This window comes from Hemiscyllium ocellatum, chromosome 32 (genome assembly GCF_020745735.1).
Source record: "Hemiscyllium ocellatum isolate sHemOce1 chromosome 32, sHemOce1.pat.X.cur, whole genome shotgun sequence".
Taxonomy (NCBI): Eukaryota; Metazoa; Chordata; class Chondrichthyes; order Orectolobiformes; family Hemiscylliidae; genus Hemiscyllium; species Hemiscyllium ocellatum.
Window position 1 is genome coordinate 50899487 of NC_083432.1, and position 24022 is coordinate 50923508.

The 24022-nt window shown below is 42.6% G+C and overlaps 1 protein-coding gene across 2 annotated transcripts in view; it reads right to left on the reverse strand.

The window, feature by feature from the left end:
- Positions 1-24022, reverse strand: part of LOC132830882 (receptor tyrosine-protein kinase erbB-2-like) — a 71589-nt gene that overhangs the window by 16718 nt on the left and 30849 nt on the right. For both annotated transcript variants that reach the window (XM_060848800.1, XM_060848799.1), the window contains exons 6-16: positions 23559-23677; positions 22500-22641; positions 22212-22328; positions 21614-21740; positions 20505-20578; positions 19277-19367; positions 18744-18943; positions 10366-10498; positions 10161-10251; positions 6794-6939; positions 6661-6705 (exon numbers count right to left, since the gene is read on the reverse strand). In XM_060848800.1, the coding sequence (XP_060704783.1) occupies positions 6661-6705; positions 6794-6939; positions 10161-10251; positions 10366-10498; positions 18744-18943; positions 19277-19367; positions 20505-20578; positions 21614-21740; positions 22212-22328; positions 22500-22641; positions 23559-23677 (1285 nt within the window). The remainder of the gene's footprint in view (positions 1-6660; positions 6706-6793; positions 6940-10160; positions 10252-10365; positions 10499-18743; positions 18944-19276; positions 19368-20504; positions 20579-21613; positions 21741-22211; positions 22329-22499; positions 22642-23558; positions 23678-24022) is intronic.

The following is a 24022-nucleotide window of genomic DNA, read 5'->3' on the forward strand; positions in this document are numbered from 1 at the left end:
TGCCGGGGGTGGAGGTTGGGTTGGTGGGGGGTGTGGATCTGACGAGGGAGTCACAAAGGGAGTGGTCCTTGCGGAACGCTGATAGGGGAGGGGAGGGAAATATATCCTTGGTGGTGGGGTCCGTTTGGAGGTGGCGGAAATGGCGGCGGATGATACGTTGTATGCGGAGGTTGGTGGGGTGGTAGGTGAGAACCAGTGGGGTTCTGTCTTGGTGGCGGTTGGAGGAGCAGGGCTCAAGGGCGGAGGAGCGGGAAGTGGAGGAGATGCGGTGGAGGGCATCGTCGATCACGTCTGGGGGGAATCTGCGGTCCTTGAAGAAGGAGGCCATCTGGGCTGTGCGGTGTTGGAATTGGTCCTCCTGGGAGCAGATGCGGCGGAGACGAAGGAATTGGGAATATGGGATGGCGTTCTTACAGGGGGCAGGGTGGGAGGAGGTGTAGTCCAGGTAGCTGTGGGAGTCAGTCGGTTTATAATAGATGTCCGTGTTGAGTCGGTCGCCCGAGATAGAAATGGAAAGGTCTAGGAAGGGGAGGGAGGAGTCTGAGACAGTCCAGGTGAATTTTATCTTAGCCTGCTTGGCTCTCTCTCTCTTATTCCTGATGAAGGGCTTATGCTCGAAACGTCGAATTCTCTATTCCTGAGATGCTGCCTGGCCTGCTGTGCTTTGACCAGCAACACATTTGCAGCTATGATTACATCCTGGTCAGTTTTGAGGGCTTTTATCTCTTTGACGTTGAAGTTGCTCATTAGTCTTTTCTTTGTTAGTAAGGGTACAATGGTTTGTCTGACTACCATTGTCACATGTTTCGTGCTACAAAACACAGTGAAGTGTTTGTACAATGTCACCACCCTTTAGTGCTATCTTAAAACACAGAAAAATAAACCAAAACATGTGAAAGCAGAGAAATGAACTAATTGTCCAACTTTACAGTCCTTCTTCTAAGTGCTCCATCATATGCCTGGTGAGCAGGCATAAGTCTTTTTTGGTGCATCGCTGTGGCTGGAATCAAAGTCGTGACTGTTTGGTGTCATCGTGCCTCCACCAATGCCTTCACGACTGAGTGCTTGCTGGACCTTGCCAATCAGATATCACCAATGCTGTTGTGTATTGCTTCAGCCCACGCTCAGCTCTGCTACCTCCGTGAGTCTGCTTTGGGCCTATCTTGCTGATGCAGCTACTTACTTGCTGGCTGATCTTGTACTGGGCCCAAACACACCTCGGGCACTACTTCCATGAATCTGCGCTGTAAGCAGATGGCAGCAGGATCCCAAACTCACCTCTGCATCAGCAGCCACAAGTCAGTGCTCAGAACGCCTCAACAAAGCAAAAGCCACTGTGAATCCAAACTCACCTCCGCCACAAGTGCGTGCTGACAACACTGTCGCCATAGCCAAAGTCTTGAAGAGGTAAGGACAATAGGAGAAAGGAAGAGAAACTAAAAGAAAAGTGGATGAGCCCCATGCTGAGAAGTCCTACTCCACCACCATCTTATCAGAAGTTACTGGTTATGTTATTCAAATTTTGCTATAAAATATCTGAACATCTCTTTTTCGCTAAAGCTTCTTTCTTGAAATTTATACCTCTCTATTAAGGTTGCAATAAATAACAGGTTCAGGATCCTTTTTTTTTAGTGGCACTACAGTTTAACAGTTGTAATTATCTTTCGTATTTAAATTCTTTCCACTAATATGTTGTTTCCAACAAGGCATTATGAACTTCCCAGTTCAGATGACAATTGCTTATTTGTTACATGAAAATTCCTATTTTTCTGGTCGCTGTCTATTCATCTTTTATTCACATTTCCTTTTTATATCACTGGTTCAGATGAAAAATTTCTTGATGAGAGAAAGGATGGAGTAAAGTTATACATTTTGTGGGATTTGGTACTCAGTGTGAGTATCAGAAGTTGAAGATTGGCTGAGAGCAATAAGTTGAAGTTTTTGTGGACTCTTCTGGAGAGGAACTGATTGGCTGTATTGTGAAATTAGAATATTGCAGCTGAAATACTGAACTGCATTTTGTTCAGAGCTTTTTGGGAGCTTGCAAGCTGATGTGCATCTGTTTTGTGATGTTGACGTATTTTGAACGGCAATTATCCAACGTTTGGTTAATTGCCAAATTTTGAATCTTTATCCCATGCTTGGCTTATTTTACATTGTGAAATCATAGAAGATCTTTTAATTTGTTAGTTTATTTTTACCATGTAATTGCCTATTATATAATGTCCATGTATTTGCCAAGTCTTGTAGGTGTTAGCTTTTAAATGTGGGGGATGGCATCTGATCCAACTCATTGTACTAATATTGATGAAACCTGTTCTTTAATCAATTCAAACTTCCTTAGAATATAGTTTTTGAAACACTTTCACAAACATTTTCTGAAGTTCAAGATAAATGACTTCAACATCCATTACAGATGGCCAATTTTATGTCATTATTTTCTGATCAACCTGTTCAGATCTATTATGATGCACCTCTGGAGGACACGGGATTTGAACCCAGGCCTTCTGGCCCAGAGCTGGGACTCTACTATTGCACCACTAATTGCTGTGTGGGGACAGAAATAGGCCATTTAGCACTTAAGCCTGTTCAATTGTTCATTTAGAGTCATAGAGGTGTACAGCATAGAAACAGACCCTTTGGTCCAACCCATCCACACCAACCAGATATCACAACCCAATCTAGTCCCACCTGCCAGCACCCAGCCCATATATCCCTCCAAACCCTTCCTATTCATTTACCCATCCAAATTCCATCTTAAATGTTGCAATTGTACCTGCCTCCACCACTTCCCTCTCACAGCTCATTCCAAACACATACCACCCTCTGTGTGGAAAAAGTTGCCCCTTAGGCCTCTTTTATATCTTTTCTCTCATCCTAAACCTATGCCCTCTAGCTCTGGACTCCCCGACCCCAGGGAAAAGACTTTGTCTGTTTACCTATCCATGCCCCTCACAACTTTGTAAACCTCTATAAGGTCATCCCTCAGTCTCCGTCGCTCCAGGGAAAACAGCTCCAGCCTGTTCAGCCTCCCCCTGTAGCTCAAATCCTCCAATCCTGGCAACATCCTTGTAAATCTTTTCTGAACCCTTTCAAGTTTCACAACATCCTTCCGATAGGAAGGAGACCAGAATTGCACGCAATATTCCAACAGTGGCCTAACCAATGTCCTGTACAGCCGCAACATGACCTCCCAACTCCTGTACTCAATATTCTGACCAATACAGGAAAGCATACCAAACGCCTTCTTCACTATCCTATCTACCTGCGACTCCACTTTCAAGGAGCTATGAACCTGCACTCCAAGGTCTCTTTGTTCAGCAACACTCCCTAGGACCTGACCATTAAGTGTATAAGTCCTGTGAAGATTTGCTTTCCCAAAGTGCAGCACCTCGCATTTAGCTGAATTAAACTCCCATCTACTACTTCTCAGCCTATTGGCCCATCTGGTCAAGATCCTGTTGTAATGTTGTGGTTCTGTTCGCTTGCTGGGAATGTGGGTTGCAGACATTTCGTCCCCTGTCTAGGTGACATCCTCAGTGCTTGGGAGGCTCCTGTGAAGCGCTTCTGTGATCTTTCCTCCGGCATTTGTAGTGGTTTGATCAAGTCTGTCCTAGTGGTCGTAGTAGTCTGGTAGTAATGGTCGTAGAACATTTCTGAACTGGCAGCCAGACTACTGCAACCACTAGGACTCATAACAGCACACAAACCAACAGCCACTCTCAGACAACAACTCACCAGGACAAAGGATCCGATACCCAGCATAAGCAAAACCAACGTAGTATACAAAATCCCATGCAAGGACTGCACAAAACACTACATAGGACAAACAGGAAGACAGCTAACGATCCGCATCCATGAACACCAACTAGCCACAAAACGGCACGACCAGCTATCCTTAGTAGCCACACATGTAGATGACAAGCAACATGAGTTTGACTGGGACAACACTACTATTATAGGACAAGCCAAACAGAGAACAACCAGGGAATTCCTAGAGGCATGGCACTCATCCACAGATTCAAATCAATAAGCACATCGACCTGGGCCCAATATACCGACCACTGCAACGGACAGCTAGAACTGACAACCGGAAACAGCAGATTCAAACCACTACAAATGCCGGAGGAAAGATCACAGGAGCGCTTCACAGGAGGCTCCCAAGCACTGAGAGTGTCACCTAGACAGGGGACAAAACGTCTGCAACACAATTCCCAGCTCAGCGAACAGAAGCACAACAATGAGCAACCGAGCTACAAATCTTCACACAAACTTCGAAAACCCTGTTGTAACCCAAGGTAACCCTCTTCGCTGTCCACTACACCTCCAATTTTGATGTCATCTGTAAACTTACTAATTGTACCTCTTATGCTCGCATCCAAATCATTTATGTAAATAACAAAAAGTAGAGGACCCAGCACCGATCCTTGTGGCACTCCACTGGTCACAGGCCTCCAGTCTGAAAACAACCCTTCACCACCACCCTCTGTCTTCTACCTGTATCCAAAGTGGCTAGTTTTCCCTGTATTCCATGAGATCTAACCTTGCTAATCAGTCTCCCATAGGGAACCTTGTCGAACGCCTTACTGTTTCTTCTTCAAAAACCTCAATCAAGTTTGTGAGACATGATTTCCCATGCACAAAGCCATGTTGACTATCCCTAATCAGTCCTTGCCTTTCCAAATATATGTACATCCTGTCTCTCAGGATTCCCTCCAACAACTTGCCCACCACTGACATCAGGCTCACTGGTCTTGTCCTTACTACCCTTCTTAAACAGTGGCACCACATTAGCCAACCTCCAGTCTTTTGGCACCTCACCTGTGACTATCGATGATACAAATATCTCAGCAAGAGGCCCAGCAATCATTTCTCTAGCTTCCCACAGAGTTCTAGGGTACACCTGATCAGGTCCTGGGGATTTATCCACCTTTATGCATTTGAAGACATCCAGCACTTCCTCCTCTGTAATATGGACATTTTGCAAGGTGTCACTATCTATCTCTCTACTTTCTATATCTTCCACATCCTTTTCCACAGTAAATGCTGATGTAAAATACTCGTTTAATATCTCCCCCATTTTCTGCAGCTCCACACAAAGGCCGCTTTGTTGATCTTTGAGGGGTTCTATTCTCTCCTTAGTTACCCTTTTGGCCTTAATGTATTTGTAAAAACCCTTTTGATTCTCCTTAATTCTATTTGCCAAATCTATCTCATGTGAATAGCTTGGAGGGGAAGCTGCACGTGCTGCTGTTCCTATATGTCTGCCACCATGATTCTTCGAGACAGTAGAAATAGCAGGTTTGGAAGATGCTGTCAAAGGAATTGCTGCAATGCATCTTGTAGATGCTTAAGATAGCAAAGCCTACATTTCTTGTGGAAGTTTATATGAACAGCACAATAAGCACCTACTCCTCCTGACGTCATTCAGGTGCATGGGGCTCTAATATCCCTTAGCAGGATCACCAAAAGGGGATGCTGCTCTGGAATATTTTTTATTATGCTGCAGAGTCCCCTCAGTCCAGGGACTGCATGGACTCAAAATCTTCATGGCAAAACATCACTGTCACCCATGAAAATTCAACTTCTTTTGGAATTTGGATTCATTACCAATGACCAGGATTGGATGCTGACCTTGAAATGAAGAACTGACAACTTGCTTAGTCACGGCTACAAACATGAAACATATATGCATATTTCTTGATAATAAAAGAAAATTGAGATAATCTGACTGGTATGGCAATTGCCTAGTGCTATACTGGAAATTAGTTTGTGGAATGTGTCACTGGGATAGTTTACAAATCGTCTGAATGTTGAGGTTGGAGATATCAGTGCTGAAAAATGTGTTGCAGGAAAAGCGCAGCAGGTCAGGCAGCATCCAAGGGATCCTTCCATATCCGTCAGAAATTCACCTGCACCTCCACACACATCATTCACTGCATCCGCTGCACCCGATCTGGCCTCCTCTACATTGGGGAGACAGGCTGCCTACTTGCGGAACGTTTCAGAGAACACCTCTGGGACACCCGCACCAACCAACCCAACCGCCCCGTGGCTGAACACTAACTCCCCCTCCCACTCTGCCAAGGACATGCAGGTCCTTGGCCTCCTCCATCGCCAGACCATGGCAACACGACGCCTGGAGGAAGAGCGCCTCATCATCCGCCTAGGAAACCTCCAACCACAAAGTTCGAATGCAGATTTCTCCAGCTTCCTCATTTCCCCTCCCCCCACCTTATCTCAGTCCCAACCCTCAGACACAGCACCCCCTTCTTGACCTGCAATCTTCTTCCCGACCTCTCCACCCCCACCCCCTCTCTGGCCTATCGCCCTCACCTTAACCTCCTTCCACCTATTGCATTCCCAACGCCCCTCCCCCAAGTCCCTGCTCACTACCTTGTATCTTAGCCTGCTTGGCACACCTTCCTCATTCCTGAAGAAGGGATTATGCCCAAAACATCGAATCTCCTGTTCCTTGGATGCTGCCTGACCTGCTGCACTTTTCCAGCAACACATTTTCAGCTCTGATCTCCAGCATCTGCAGTCCTCACTCTCTCCTAGTTGGAAATATCAGTGTTGACACACTACTAATAGCGTGTATGTTGATGGAGAGGCTGAACTGGCATATTAGGGGGGAGGTGATGAAAGCAGTGCTGTTACCTGTGAATAGGCTCCTCAGGACATCCATCTTCACCAGTTGTACACCTGAAGGCAAAACACAATCTTATAGAGAAAGCACAAACTTGGAGAAGAATTACTAAAAGTCTCAATTCAGCATTTGCTATTTACTCACGAATGACTACAGTTTGTTGGACACAGTTGACAGATGTTGTTTTCATCGGCATATTTCCAAACATGCCCATGTAACCCACTTGGACATTTCTCCACACACTGTGTTCCATCCCTGTAATGAGCGCATTCCACACAGTCATCAGCCCCCTAATCATGAAAAGAAAAATATCAGCACTAATCAATCCTGCAGTTAAATCTTCTCATCCTTCCAATCCGACCTCAACCAGCTAAGACGGTTCATTAAAACAAAGAACTATGGATGTTGGAGATGTGAAACAAAAAAAAATTGGTGGAGAAACTCAGGAGGTCTCTGGCAGCATGTTTGGGAAGAGAGCAGAGTTAATGCTTTGAGTCTGGTGACTCTTCGACAGAACTGTTCCCACAGATGCTCCAAGACTACTGAGTTTCTCCATTAATTTCTGTTTTTGTTAAAAACAGAAAAAATGTTTCATTTAGATAGGAAGACGCTGAGCCAAACAGGTCAACACCTGCATTCATTCAGCATCTCAAGGATAGTAAACTCTCCAAGGTACTTCGCAACAGCATAGTCCGACAAATATTGACACTAAACTACAGTGAGATATAGGGTGCGTTGACAAAATTCTTGCCATAACTTACATTTGAAGCAGTGCCCTACAGGAAGAGACACACAGAGATTAATAGAAAAAATTCTCAAGATTAGGGTCTCTGCAGCCAAAGGCATGTCCACCAAAGCTACAGTAATATAAATTAGAGACTGACTTAAACTAGAAGTGAAGCACTGTAGCGATCTGAGGGATGAGGGGTTAGAAGCAATCACAGCAGAGATAGGGGAAGCAAGGCCATGCTAGACTCAAGCATGAGGACAAAATGTGAAAAACTGAAACTTTTCTGGGAAGTTCATGTGATTTGCAATCTGTACTGCGCACTTAATCTCACCTGAGATAGCAGCTGAGATTTTACAATTGGTTTTAGGAACTCATGTTAGACAAGAGAAAAATATGAGGGCCAAGTTATGATGTCTCAACAGTGAACTACCATTTCTGGAGTTAAACCCAGTTTGGTTTCTGCAACATCTGCAGCAGAAATGCCAAGTAAGCAACACAAAGCCATTTCACACTGCAATGGGGTCACAAGACAAAGGTCAATTGCATTAAGTATTTACAATGAACTCAGCACAGCTCTGACTTTGTCCAATTGATCCTCAACAGAAAGGTGCAGAAAATCAATCAAACAACAGAAACTGAAAGTGTTGCATATGGGGACAAGGATAAAGTTGAGCAAACCATGTGTTTGGAGTAGACTGTCTGATAGTGAAATTTTAGAGAAGACTATGGCAGTCATATAGATTCAACAAGTACCAAAAGAAATATCACCACACATTCTCTCATTTCACAACCAGAAAAGCAGTTGCGAACAAGGTGTCATTCATACACACTTATAACATGGAAAAAGACTATTTGGTCCAACTAGTCCATGCCAACCACGTTCCCAAACTAAACTAGTCCAACTTGTTTGTGTTTGGCCCACATCCCTCCAAACCTTTCCTATTCATGTACTTATCTAACGTCTTTTAAACGTTTTAACTGTACCTTCATCCACCACTTCCTCTGGCAGTTCTTCCCACACATTAACTACTCTGTTTAAAAACAAAATTGCCCCTCGTGTCCTTTAAAAACTTTCTCCTCTCAGCCCACTAGTTTTGAATTCCCTCACTCTCAGGAAAAGACCCATGTTATTCATCTTGTCTATGTACCTCATGATTTTATAAACCATTATAACGTCACCTCTCAACGTGCTAAGCCCCACTGAAAAAGATCCCAGCCTATCCAGCTTTTTTTTAATATAACTGTAACTCTCCATTCTGACAACATTATGGTAAGTTTTTGTTTCTGAACCCTCTTCAATTTAATCTCCTTCCTAAAGCAGGACAGCCGGAACTGCACACAGTATTCCAGAAGAAGTCTCACAAATACCTTGTACAACGTTAACATGATGTCCCAACCCCTATATTCAAAGGTCTAAGCAATAAAGGTAAGCATGCTAAATGCCTTCTGAACTACCCTACCTACTGGTGATTCAACTTTCAAAGAATTTTGTACTTTAACTCCAAGGTCTCCCAGTTCTACACCACCACCCACGGCCATACCATTAATTGCATAAATTCTGCCCTTCTTTGTTTTATCCAAATTAAACTCCATCCGCCACTCCTCAGCCCATTGACCCAACTGATCAAGATCTCCTTGTAAGCTTAGATAACCTTCGTCACTGCGTACTATACACCAAGTTTGATGTCATTTGCAAACTTAGGAATCATGCCTCCTATATTTTCATCCGAATCATTTATATAAATGACAAACAAAAGTGGATCTGGCATCGGTCCCTGTGGAACATCGCTGGTCAGAGGACTCCAGTCTGGAAAACAATCCTCCACCAACCGCCCACCCCAAGAGGGGTAGCCACTTATACAAGGAATGACTCTATTCTTTAACCAATTTATGAGATGCCTGTGTTGCCGGCTAGGCCAGTATTTGCACTGCCCATCTCTAACTGCCCTAAGTAGTGACTGTGTGCTGCCTCCTTAGTACATAGAACAATACAGCACAGAACAGACCCTTCAGCCCTTGAAGATGCGCTGACCCATGAACTAATCTAAGCCCATTCCTCACACTATCCAGTCATCATTCCTCTGCTTATCCAAGAATTGTTTAAATCTCCCTAATGTGGCTAAGTTAACTACATTGACAGGTAGGGCATTCCATGTCCTTACCCATCTCTGAGTGAAGAACCTGCCTCTGACATCTGTATTAAATCCATCACCCCTCAATTTGCAGCTATGTCCCCTCATACAAGCCGACATAATCATCCTAGGAAAAAGACTCTCACTGTCCACCCTACCTAATCCTCTGATCATCTTGTATGTCTCTATTAAATCCCCTCTTAGCCTTCTCTCCAATGATAACGGACCCAAGTCCCTCAAGCCTTTTCTCATTAGGCCTTGAACTGCTGTGATCTACGGAGGAGTAACTGAGAACAATCATTAACTACGGCAGAAGACTGTCAATAGTTATTTCGGGCTAGGTTAATCTAACCATCAGTCTTCCTGATCCCCAAGTGGAGGTGCTGAGCATACGCTCAACAAACTAGAGCATAAAAAGGGATTATATCTCACATGAAAGTGGTGCACAGCTTAAGATAGATAGGGATTTCTCCCAACTTTACTGCCTATCCTCTCCCCTCGCCAATGTATCACATTCTCCACTCTTTCTTTTTCCATCCACAGTCTGCAACAGGCACATCTGTCTTATACCATTCTACTCTCAATTCCCTGTTCCATTTCCCCTCTCCAATGACTCCTAGTCAGTCTTGACTCAGCGGAGATTCTTTACCATTCCAGTACAGGTCAGGTTTCTGAGCTGTGGGAGACATTCCTTGTGACACTGAATGCAGGATGACTCACTTAGATACTCCCTCACCACCCTGGAATAAAGAAACACAAAATATGAGTTAAGAAACTAGCCAGAAACATGTATCTCTACAGCCCCACCAACACCAACTCAACCCTTCCATTTTATTTAAGTAATGCATCCCTACCCCTCATATAAGTTGCATGATTCCACACACTCCCGGCCTCGAAAGAATGTTTTACAGGAGATGCAGTTTGTTGGTCCTGGGCCCCAACATGTGCTGTTTGTACACAAGCTGTGACAAGTGCGCTTTTCAGCTTCTGCAAGGAAAGGGGAAGCAGCAGTAAACAAAAAAATCAGACACTGGACACTTCTACCTTCTATGTACTGTACATGAACAGTAACTGATACTGAAACACAGCTGTACAGTACCAGATAAGAGTGATTGAGATGGTAATTTTGAGCTTTTATATCAAGTAGATCACTTGGACAAGGCTATATGCTCAACACTTCCACTACTCCTTAATAAATAAACAAAGTGAATGCTGAGCACTAACAGTAATTAATCTACCCTGGCCAGTGATTCCATTCTTACAAACCACTGGGTACTTCAGTTGACGTTCACATTAGACCATAAGACATAGCAGTGGAGGTAAGGTCATTCGGCCCATCGAGTCCACTCCGCCATTCAATCATGGCTGATGGGTACTTCAACACCATTTACCCACACTCGCCCCGTAGCCCTTAATTCCTTGTGAGATTAAGAATTTATCAATCTCTGCCTTGAAGACATTCAACGTCCTGGCCTCCACTGCATTCCATGGCAATGAATTCCACAGGCCCATCTGGCTGAAGAAATGTCTCATTTCTATTTTAAATTGACCCCCTCTAATTCCCTGCCTGACGGAAACAAATTCCCAGCGTCCATCCTTTCTTAGCCATGCATTATCTTGTAAGTTTCTATTAGATCTCCCCTCAACGTCTAAACTCTAATGAATACAATCCCAGGATCCTCAGCCATTCACCATATGTTAGGCCTACCATTCCAGGGATCATCCATGTGAATATCCGCTGGACACTCTCCAGTGCCAGTATGACCTTCCTGAGGTGTGGGACCCAAAACTGGACACAGTATTCCAAATGGGGCCTAACCAGAGCTTTATAAAGTCTCAGTAGCACATTGTTGCTTTTACATTCCAACCCTCTTGAGATAAATGAAGCTCACCTCGAATACCATGGGCCCTCACCTTACTCAGCAGCTTCTCAAGATGCACCTTATCTAAGGCCTTTTGGAAGTCTAGGTTGGTAGCATCCACCAGGTTTCCATGATCTAACCTACTTGTTACCTCTTCAAAGATTTCTAACAGGTTTGTCAGGCTCGACCTCCCCTTACTAAATCCATGCTGACTTCAATCCAACCCTGCACTTCCAAGAATTTAAAATCTCATCCTTAATGACAGACTCTAGAAGTTTACCTACAACTGAAGTTAGGCTGATCGGCCTATAATTTTCCATCATTTGTCTTGATCCTTTCTTGAACAAGAGGGTTACAACAGCGATTTTCCAATCATTTGGGACTTTCCCTGACTCGTGATTTTTGAAAGATTATAACCAACGCCTTCACTATTTCTTCAGCCACCTCCTTCAGAATTCTACAATGTAGCCCATCAGGGCCAGGAAATTTATCAATTTTTAACTTTTCTAGCACTTTCTCTTTTGTAATGGCTACCATACTCAACTTTGCTCCTTGACTCTCCTTAATTGTTGGGATATTATTCATGTTTTCCACTGTGAAGACTGATAAAGTATTTATTAAGTTCTTCAGTTATTTTCTTATCTCCCATTACTAGCCTTCCTGCATCAATTTCGACTTTTGTCTCGCGTTTGTTTCTTATGTATTGAAAGAAATTTTTACTGTCATTTCTAACATTACTGGCTAGCTGACCTTCATACTTGGTCCTCTCCTTCCTTTATTTCATTCTTTGTTATCCTCTGTTTATTTTTGTAGTCTTTCCAATCTTCTGATTTTCCACTGCTCATGGCCACCTTATAGACTCTGTTTTTCTATGATACATTTCCTGACTTCCTTTTTCAGCCATGGCTATCTAATCTTCCCCACCCCCCCGCCCCAGATAGTCTTTCTTTTCTTTGGGATGAAACTCTGAACTGTGTCCTCAATTACACCCACAAACTCCTGCCATTGTTGCTCTACAGTCTTCCCTACCAGGCTCTGCTTCCAGTTGATTTTCATCAGTTCCTCTCTCATGCTCCTATAATTACCTTTATTTAATTGTAACACCATTAAGTCCAATTTTGCCTTCTCTCTTTCAAACTGCAGACTGAACTCTACCATATTATGATCGCTGCCCCCTAAGTGTTCCCTTAAGATCTTTTATAAAGTCTGGCTCATTACATGGCACCCAAATCCAGAATAGCCTGCTCCCTTGTGGGCTCCATCACAAGCTGTTCCAAAAAGCATTCCTGTAAGCATTTCATGAATTCCCTTTCTTTGGATCCACCAGCAACGTTATTCACCCAGTCCACCTGCATGCTGAAGTCCCTCATGCTCACCGTGACTGTACCTTTCTGACATGCCCCATTTCCTGGTACACCTTGTGCCCCTGCTCCGGCCACTGTTGGGAGGTTTGCACAAAACTCCCATTATGGTTTTTGTGCCTTTGTGGTTCCTCAACTGCACCCACACAGACTCCACATCATCTGACTCTATGTTATTCAGTGCCATAGATTTAATTTCATTCCTAACTAACAAGGTCACCCCTCCCTTCTGCCCACCTCCATGTCTTTTCGATAAGTTGTAAATCCTTGGATGTTTAACTGCCAGCCCTGAACCCCCTGCAACCCGGCTCTGTGATGGCTACCACATCAAAATCATTCACGATGATTTCTGCTGTTAATTCATCTACTTTATTTCGAATACTATGAGCATTCAGGTAAAGCATCTTAATGCTAATTTTCTTACTCTCATTATTTCCATCACCTTTAGTAATAGATCCTAAGTTATCCTTCCTTTTTGCTTCATTCCTTATCTGCCTGAAACTTAAACCCTGCACACATGCTAACCTACTGCTTATCCTTCAACTCGACTCCATACTCCCTGTTGTTTCCCCTATCCCTCCCACCCCACCCTCCCGCTCACAAGTTTAAAATCCTAGTGACCACCCTATTTATCCTTTTCGCCTGAACACTGGTTCCAGATCAGAACCAGATCCACATTATTAGGGGCTTATTTAACCAGAACAAAGGACCAGGTGTAGGCTATTCAACTCCATCAAACCTGCCCTAGCGTTAAGCATAGCAACGATTAAACAAACATTTTTGCCCATACTATTCTCACAACTCTTTGCTATTGGTAATCAGAAACTTGTCTCTGCCCTAAACATATTTAAATACTGAGCATCCACAGGCCTCTGGGATACAGAATTCCAAAGATTTACAACCCTCTGAGTAAAAAAGTTTCGCCTTACCTTAACTGTAAGTGGCATCCCCCACATTTTTAAAGTGTGCCCCTGGTTCTAGACTCTCAAACCAGATGAAACATCTCACTCACATCTACCTTGCCATCCCTTTAAATATTCGTAAGTTCCAAAGAGATCACCTCTCATTCTTTGAAATTTTAGTGAATATAGACCCAGTTTTCCCAAACCTGCCCATCAACCCAGGGACAGGTCTGATGAACCTCTGTCACATGCCCTTTATAACAATGCCTTTCCTGAGATAGGAGATTAAAATTGCACACCGTTCTCCAGCTGTTTTCTAACTGAGTTCCTATTAAATTTATGCAAGACCTCAACTCCTGCACTCAAGGACACGCTATTACATCAAGGACAAAGGAGGGAATTTATGCATGGAGCCAGAGGAAGTGGATGAGGTCCTTATTGAGCACTTTGCATTGGTATCACCAAAGACAAGGTCATGAATGATGGTAAGATTAGGAAGGTGTATGTTGACATTTCAGGGCATATTGATATTAAGGGAGGTGGTGATGTTGAGCATCTTGAAAAGCATTAAGGTAAATAAATCCCCAAGGCCTGATGGGATCTATCCCATAATACTGAGGGAGGCAAGACAGGAGATTGCTGGGGCACTTTACAAACAACTTTGTATCCTCTTTAGTCACAAGTGTAGTCCCTGAGGACTGGAGAAAAGCCAATGCTGTTTCATTGTTTAAAATGGGCAACAGAGATAATCCAGGAAATTATAGGGCTGTGAGCTTTATATCAGCGGTAGGGAAACTGCTGGTATTTACTTACATTTAGAAAATAATGGACCTATTTGGGAGATTCAGCACGGCTTTGTGTAGGAGAGGTCTTGTTTCACTAAACAAAAGAGAAAATGCTGGAAAATCTCAGCAGGTCTGGCAGCATCTGTAAGGAGAGAAAAGAGCTGACGTTTCGAGTCTAACTGACCCTTTGTCAAAGCTTTGACAAAGGGTCAGTTAGACTCGAAACATCAGTTTTTTTCTCTCCTTACAGATGCTGCCAGACCTGCTGAGATTTTCCAGCATTTTCTCTTTTGGTTTCAGATTCCATCATCCGCAGTAATTTGCTTTTATCTTGTGTCACTAAATCTGATGGAGGTTTTCAAGAAGGAGACAAAGATGATTAATGAAAGTGGGGCAGTGGATGTTGTCTACATAGATTTTACAAAAGCATTTGGTAAGATCCTTCTTAGTAGGCAGGTCCAGAAGATCAAGACATATGGGATCCACTGTATGTTGGTAAATTGGATACAAAATCAGCTTGGTCACAGAAGATGATCCACTAGACGAGATGGGATTAAGGTTTACAAGGAGGTTAGCAATTCTGGAAAGTGTAAAAAATAGATAAGTCCCCTGGGCCGGATGGAAGTTATCCTAGGATTCCCTGGGAAGACAAGGAGGAGGTAGCCAAGCCTTTGGCTTTGATCTTTATGTCATCATTGTCGACAGGAATAGTGCCAGAAGACTGGAGATAGTAAATGTTGTTCCCTTGTTCAAGAAGGGGAGTAGGGATAGCCCAAGTAAGTATAGACCAGTGAGCTTTACTTTGATTGAGGGTAAGGTTTTAGAAAGGGTTCAAGAAATAGGATTTATAATCAGTTAGAAAGGAATAAGTTGATTAGGGATAGGCAGCACTGATTTGTGAAGAGTAGATCGTGCCTCACAAACCTTATTGAGTTCTTTGAGAAGGTGACCAAACAGGTGGATGAAGGTGAAGCGATTGATGTGGTGTATATGGATTTCAGTAAGCTGTTTGATAAGGTTTTCCATGGTAGGCTATTGTACAAAATACGGAGGCATGGGATTGAGGGTAATTTAGCGGTTTGGATCAGAAAATGGCTAGCTGAAAGAAGACAGAGGGTGATGGTTGATGGGAAATATTCATCCTGGAGTTCAGTTACTAGTGGTGTACCACAAGGATCTGTTTTGGATCCACTGCTGTTTGTCATTTTTATAAATGACCTGGATGAGGGCATAGAAGGATGGGTTAGTAAATTCATGCATGACACGAAGGATAGTAGAGTTGTGGATAGTGACGAAGGATGTTGTAGGTTACAGAGAGATGTAGATAAGCTGCAGAGCTGGGCTGAGAGGTAGCAAATGGAGTTTAATGTGGAAAAGTGTGAGGTGATTCACTTTGGAAGGAGTAATATGAATGCAGAGTACTGGGCTAATGGTAAGACTCTTGGTAGTGTAGATGAGCAGAGAATCGTGGTGTCCAGGTAAATTGCTCCTTGAAAGGTGCCACCCAGGTTGATAGTATTGTTAAGAAGGCATACAGTGTGTTAGCTTTTATTGGAAGAGGGATGGAGTTCCGAAATCATGAGGTCATGCTGCAGCTATACAAAACTCTGGTGTGGCCACACTTGGAGCATTGCATACAGTTTTGATCACCGCATTAGAGGAAGGATGTGGAATCTTTGGAAAGGGTTAAGAAGTGATTTACAAGGATGTTGCCTGGTATGGAGAGGAGGTCTTACGAGGAAAGGCTGAGGGACTTGAGGCCGTTTGCGTTAGAGAAAAGAAGGTTGACAGGTGAATTAATTGACATATAAGATAATCAGAGGGTTAGACAGGTTGGACAGTGAGAGCCTTTTTCCTCAGATAGTAATGGCTAGCACGAGGGGACATAGCTTTAAATTGAGAGGTGATAGATATTGGACAGATATCAGAGGTAGTTTCTTTCCTCAGAGAGTAGTAGGGACTGGAACGCACTGCCTGCAACAGTAGTAGACTCAACAACTTAAGGGCATTTAAATGGTCATTGGATAGTCATATGGATGAGAATGGAATAGTGTAGGTTAGATGAGCTTCAGGTTGGCGGAACATCGAGAGCCAAAGGATCTGTACTGCGCTGTAATGTTCCATGTTGTAAGATGGAAGGTAGTTGTTGAAGAGTGCTTTTCTGACTGAAGGTCTGTAACCAGCAGCATTCCTCAAAGATCAGTGTTGGGACCTCAGTGATTTGGATGATAATGAAGGTGCTGTGATTAGTAAGTTTGCAGACAACGCAAAAATGGGCAGAGTTCTGGATTGTGAGGAAGATTGTCAAAGGATATAGCAGAATATAGGTAAGTTGAAAATTTAGGCAGAGAAATGACAGTTGGAGTTTAATCCAGACAAACGTGAGATGATGCATTTTGGAAGGCAATATGCAAGAGAAATGTACACAGTAAATGGTAAGATCCTGTGGAGCAATGATACGTAGAAGGATCTTGACTTGCAAATCCATAGCTCCCTCACAGTTGTAATACAAGTGGACGAGGTGGAAAAGGAGGAATATGGCATGCTTGCCTTTATTGGTCAGAGTACTGAGCATACAATTGGACAAGTCAGGTCGCAGCAATGTGAAACTTTAATTAGGCCACATTTGGATTATGGTGTGCAATTCTAGATGTCACACAATAGGAAGGATGTAGAGGCTTTGGAGAGGGTGCAAAAGGGGTTTACCATGATGTTGTCTGAATTGGAGTATATTAGTTAAAAGGAGTGTTATGAAATTGAAGGCGTGTATTGTACCTTTGAAAAAGAGAGAGAGAGAGAAAGAGAGAGAAAGAAAGAGAGAGAAAGAGAGAGAAAGAGAGAGAAAGAGAGAGAAAGAGAGAGAGAGAAAGAAAGAGAGAGAAAGAGAGAGAAAGAGAGAATGCTGTTCTAAATTGAGAGATTACAAGCACCTGTGTATATGACGAGATGGCAGCCCCAGATTGTACTGGAAAATTGAAAATATGTAACATTTGGCTGTGAAATGGATACCTGAGTTTTAGTTACTGTTTTGACAACAATTTGAATTTAACCAGTTTAAATTATTCCCCAAGATACTAAAACCGAATCAAGTTTGAATTTATTGTTTCGCCAACATCAAATCAATGGGACGATCTGATGGTGGGGCGTATAAAATGTGGACATTTTGAAAGTTGATCAGACAGCAACTGCTGTCGAGGCAGAATCACATGGAGAGCTAACATCTTGCTCTCCAAGAAATTAGGATACACACTATCAAAGTTACCTTTTCATATGAGACATATTCACAGTAAAAAGAAAGACGATGTCGCTGGGAGATCTTCAGCCGGAAGAAGAAAGACACAGAAGATGACAGCAGTTGTGTGGTTTTGAAATTAAGTTCACCTAATTTTAATAAGTGTCTCATTGGAACAGTGTATTGTCATAGAGTTGGAGGCAAATAATAAGTAGGTGAAAGAAAGAGAGGCTTAGAATTGTTAATAGTTGTTTAATGCTCCCTTTTAGAGTTAAAAAATAAATTGATGTTATTTTCTTTAAATAGTGCAATTTAAGAGTCCTCTGTCACTTATATTTTAACAGATGTCGAGGTGAGGTGAGCTTTTCTGGGTGTTTAGTTTAATTAACAGAGATTCACTTCTGTGTCGTAACAAGAGGTGAACAAAGCTGGAGGCTGAGGAGTGACCTGGTAGGCTAACATAAAACTACGAAACACATGATGGGGTGAATAATCAGTCTTTTTCCCAATGTGGAAATGTCAAATACTAGGGGGCAAAGGTTTAAGCTGAGAGGGGGAATATTTAACGTAGACGTGTAAATTTGTCTTTTAAACACAGGAGGTGATAGGTACCTGGAGCATGCCACCAGTGGAGGTGGTAGAAGCAGATCTGGAGAAAGGTTTAAGGTGCATTTACACAGACAGAAACATCTTAAAGGAGGAGAGTGAGGTTGAAAGACAAAGATATATAGGGAGAGAACTGCACAGCCAAGGTGACTAAAAGTATGGACACCAATGGTGAAACAATTAAAATCAAGGATACATAGGAAGCTAGAATTATGGACGAAGTTCATATGTCTCAGAGGTTTGTGGGCTGAAGGAGAATCCAGAGATTCGGAGCAATAATGTCTTGAAAGGATTTATGCTATGTATATAAATCTTCAAATTCTCAGCAATATTGCAGTCACCCCTTAAAAATTTATTTATGCTGAACTGAAAAACATAAGTGAGTGCCTCGCTGTTCCAACTTCCTTTACTGATTTTATAGAATCAATTCAGTAAGGACTCTAACAAGATTGGATAACTTGTCCCAGTGAGTGTTTCTACTTACTACAGATATCCTGCGGTTTGTTGGCCGTTATCAATGCCTCCTGATGTTCCTCCTTAAATAGTTGGCTCCAGGGAATAGAGTTGGCATAGCAGAGGTTCAGGTTTTGGTGAATGAATACCAGCCCATTACTAATTTCTTTCAGAGAGCGCAAGCCCAGGGACTGTATCTGGAGATTCTGCACCAACAATGCATAAGCGCCTCTGTAACCAAACAGGAAGGCAAATCAAAATTTAAAACCATTAGAAACTGCATCCTAATTACATCAAGATTTTAAAACATTGCATTTTGCAACCGATACTTATCGGTATAAGTGCAGCAGTTATTGCAAATGCCAAATATGGTACATAAGAATGGCTATTAACAATCAGGGCTTCTGCACACAACAGTCTGTGTGAGCACCGCAAAGGGCATGGCTCCATGTCAAGCATATGTTTGGCCTTCAAGTGGATGGAGCATGAACGACAGCAGCGAAGAGAGAGAAAGAAAAAAAAGGAGATGGGCCACATGCAATGATTGGTCAAAGTGAATCTCACCTGTATAACAATCGCCCTCGGATGACAGCAAGATTCTCGAATACATTGAGGTCAGTAAAATTCTGTGGCCATTCCTCGATATATAAATACCCTGCAGAGTCAGAGCAATTGCATTAAAACACATCAAAGGCACAGCACATTGCATGGTCCAGGTTCAGGGAGCAGGTAGTCAAATTTGTAAAAGCATGGTTCAGGACAGCATTTTTAAAAAGTCATTCATGGAATGTGGGCATCGCTGGCTAGGTCAGCAGTAGCCACAGAGCAGTTAAAGATCAACTCTACATTGTTGTGGGTCTGGAGTCACACATAGACCAAACAAGGACAGTACTATCATTCCCTAATGGAGATGAAATAGTTCTGGGGTTAGTATTGAGATTTGAAAGTTTTGGATTTATTCAATGTGGCTGAGACATTGAAGAGTGATCACATCAGAAGCTTTGAATGAATAGGAGTCTGAATAGTGGAAGGTTCCTTTCACTGGCTGGTGAAAGGCAACAAGGATATCACCTTGAGTTTAGAACAAATGGTCACAGCTGCACACAGCGTTCAATTCTGAATGTCACACGTTCGAAAAGCTGTCAAGGCCTTGAGAGATTGCAGAAAAGGTTTACAGGAATGGCAACAAGGTAGCAATTCTATGCAGAGACTGGAGAAGTTCAGATTGTTCTTCTTCAAAGAAAAAGGAGGAATTTATTGCAACCATTTGAAATCGCTAATAGTCTCAATAAAATAAATGAAGAGAAACAGATTCCCAGTGGCTGACAGTGAGTAACCAGAGGATACAGATTTGACATCCTTCCTAAAAGTGTGACATTCAGAATTGAACATAGAGGACACAAAAGTTAATGTTGATTTTGGTAATTAAACAAGAATCAGAGGAAAAGTGGAAAAATATTATTTTAACATAGCAAGTTATGATGACCTGGATTATGCTAAATAGATAAAGGAAAGATACAAATTCAACAATAAATTTCAAAAGGGAATAAGGCACATTCTTGACGTGTAAATAAAATTTGTAGTGGTATGGAGAAAGAACAAGATTGATTGGATAGCTCTTTCGAAAACCAACATGAGCACATTGGACCAAATGGCATCCTCCCATAAATCTGCAAAAATGAGTAAAGAAGACTACCTTCTTGCAGAACATGGTGGTATTTTCACACAGGGTTGTTGCTTTGAGTTAATCACAGTCTTTCAGGAAACAATTTGAGAAATAAATAGCCCATACCAGTGATTTCTGTCAAAGGAGCAAAGACCTGAAGCTTTCTTGGATCCAGAGGTGGAGTCTTTGTAGTTGGGTCACTGAAAAGGCAAAAACAAACTGAGTCTATTCGTACTGTGACCTGCCCCACTGCACAACAATGAAATATTTTGCCTCCTCTGTGGACCTTCCTTCCCATGAAGCTCCTGCAAGGGGTCTACTTCATATTTAATTCCAATAGTGGGTGCCAGCAGAAAATTAGACAGAGCCAAATCCTATCCTGACTTCACTAATCTGTTATATAAGGCACATTTATTGTTATCATTGCAGAGATTAGAGTGGACACTTGGTGCACTGACAGTGACATCCTAAGCACCTCTTCCAGCCAGACTTGAAGCTGGGAGTCAGTCCTGATGGGTGGTTCCTGGTCTCTTTCAGAGAGAGTGTGCAAATTGTGTGAAGCCAAGTGTGGGAGGAGATTAGAAGTTACATTTTCAGATGGCCTTGGTACACACTGGTAAATCACAGTGTAAAATATTTTCTGCTGCACGTTTAGTTTAACTCTAATTATGCAGGCTCTGGAAGATTCCGAGAATGGTCCCAGGAATGAAAAGCTCATCATGCAAGGAACATTTGAGAACTCTGGGCAAATTCTTGATAGAGTTTAGAAGGATGAGAGGGGATTTAATTGGAACTTACAGAATACTGAATGGTCTGGACAGAATAGGTATTGGGAAGATGTTTCCATTGATCAGAGAGATTAGGACCCGAGGTCACAGCCTTAGAGTAAAGGGAAAACCTTTTAGAATAGAGATAAGGAGAAACTTTTTCAGTTAGACAGTGGTGAATCTATGGAATTAGTTTCCAAAGAAGGCTGTGGAGGCCAGGTCATTAAGTATATTTAAGATAGAGATAGATAGGTTCTTGAGTATCAAGGGGATCCACGCGGGACAATGGGGTTGAGAAAATTATCAGCCATGATTGAATGACTCAAAGGGCTGAATGCCTAATTTCTGCAATTCTGTCTTACGGTCTAAGATCTATCCTAGAAATGGACAGCGTGCCCAAGCAGCTTGTTATCAAGGAAGCAGGGTGGATCAGAGGAAGGATCAGGGGTGACAGTAGGAAACACTCACCCATAGAAAGTCTTATTAAGAAAAATCAAGCTTCCAAAGATCTTGGTGCAGCCAGTGAAGGAATCGATGTTGTTCGAGTTCACAGCCCGCACTCCCTTCCAGCGGTTTACACCCAAACCATTACACACTACAAGGCAAGACAACTTAGTGAAAAATACGAAAAGAGCAACCAGTACCAAACAACTTCAAACACAGAACATATTTGTTTTATCTAGAAAAATCCAAGTCATTAACTCAAAAGAGAGCTTATTCATACACCTGTTAAACTGATTCTAGTACACAGCCAGCCAATTAGAGATTGCAACAGAAATCAGGTTTCTTCTCTGATTTTCTAGTTTCTCAATAAAGCTGAGTGATATTCCCAATCTGACTCTGCATATCGGCTGTAGGGTAGAATGCAAAGCCCATATCTCAGATTCATCTTCAGCAGACGGTCATTAAATCTGGGTCCACTTTACACCTGTCACTAACAAGTTCAGAGTCACTGTCCTTAGATTCAACCACACCTAAAAGGAATGGGTAAATCATGAGGACTATCTCACCAATCCCATCCAAACAGAAACAGTTAACTGCTCACCTCAGCAAATGTGACACTGACCTTTGGGACAGGGGGGACTACACCCCTCACATTTCTGTTCACCTCCTCTGTTCACTTCCCTGGTGTTGTTTGGACAGTTCAGAGTGCACGAGCCCACATTGGTCGCTAAGTAATTATCTGTGACAGTGAACATGAACAGCAAAATGTTGCCAGGAAGATAGGGAAAAGAGAGGGAAGAGGAGATATATTACAATAGGATCAAAGATAAATTTGAGAGGAATAAAGGAGGAATTAAAAACTTAAAAATTAAAGTATTAATAAAGTAGGAAAGTTGCAACAGGAACTTACGTGGGCACTTTTTGACACAGCTGGCTCCAAAGATGTATTTCCCATCAGGATTGCGTTCCAGATGGTATTTATGAGATGCGTAGATGTAGAGAGGTGGACAATCCCCCCGACATGTTCCACCATTGCTGAAATAGTGACAGGCCTGGAAGAGATGAACAGAATCAGATTAGCTGCATACCAGAAACACTCTAACCCAAGACCTGGAGCTGGTGCTGTGCAAAGGACCCAGGACAGGGTCATAGGGTTAAAGAGACAGGAATTATGCAGAAAGTTATGTTATTAACTTACTGCACACAACTCCCCCTTCTGAGGTAAAGCCTATGGTACAGCAGAGACCAAGACGGAGTCTTCTGGAAGACAAGAGCTCCACCTCTGATGTTCACAAGAATATCACTTGGGTCCTCTCTGCGGGCGACCCCCACCCACCCATCCAACACTACCCACCTCCTCTTCACCACAATTATTTGTGAGCATACAAAACACTATTAAAAGGACGAAATCCCCTTTTTTTCTGGGATAAAGATGGTTGTGGACAGGAAATGGAAGCTCATATTGTCAGCTATCAAACTGTTAATCAGTCTGTGGATGCTTACACAGCTCCTCCATGGAAGAAAGTGATGCTATGAAAACACCATATCTCTCATTGAGACATATGAGATGCTTAAAGAGACTCGACAGGGTAAATGCTGAGAGGATGTTTCCCCCTCATGGGAGAGTCTAGGACCAGAAGGAATAGCGTCATGATAAAGGGATGCAAATTTAAGACGGAAATGAAGAAGAATTTCTTCTCTTAGAGGGTTGTGTCTCTTTGAAACTCCTGGTCACAGAGAGCTATGGGGGCAGAGTATGTATATTTCAGAGTGAAATAGATAGACTCTTGATCAGTACAGGAATCAAAGTTAGGGGAAAGGGTGAGAAAGAGGATGTGAGGAATGCCAAATCAGCCAAGATCCTATTAAATGATACAGAATACTGTTTCTTACAGTGCCCTGGAAGAATCCAAACTTTTGCTTAATTTTATCTACTGTTAATAAATATGATCTCTGGGTGTGCACTTACCAGGCAGTCGGTATCTTTCGGTCCAGTGCAGCCTGCGGCACACTGGCTGTGGCAGCAATCAGTCGGGTCTCGTCCTTTACATCGAGACAGACACTCAGGAGCACAAACCTTCCGAGTCACTGAAACACAGAAATGTTAAGTCTGCAAGGCACCAACCATGTTAATGAATCAAATTCAAAACGAACTCGACAAACATTGCGCAGAGTTAGGCAGAAATGCATAACAGGGCCAAATGCATAACCATAAATGGGTATCTCACCAGTTCTCCCTTCCACATCAACCCCAGCAACATTAGCAAACCCAATCCTGGGAGAAATGTGTTTCTCCACCCTAGAATTTCACATCAATAATCTCTAGAAGGAGGTCAACAATAGGCCATTCACACAGTCAATTTGAAGTTGGAAGAGATCAAGAATTACTGGAACACAAAGTGCTAAAGAAACCAGAATTGTAATGTGATAAGT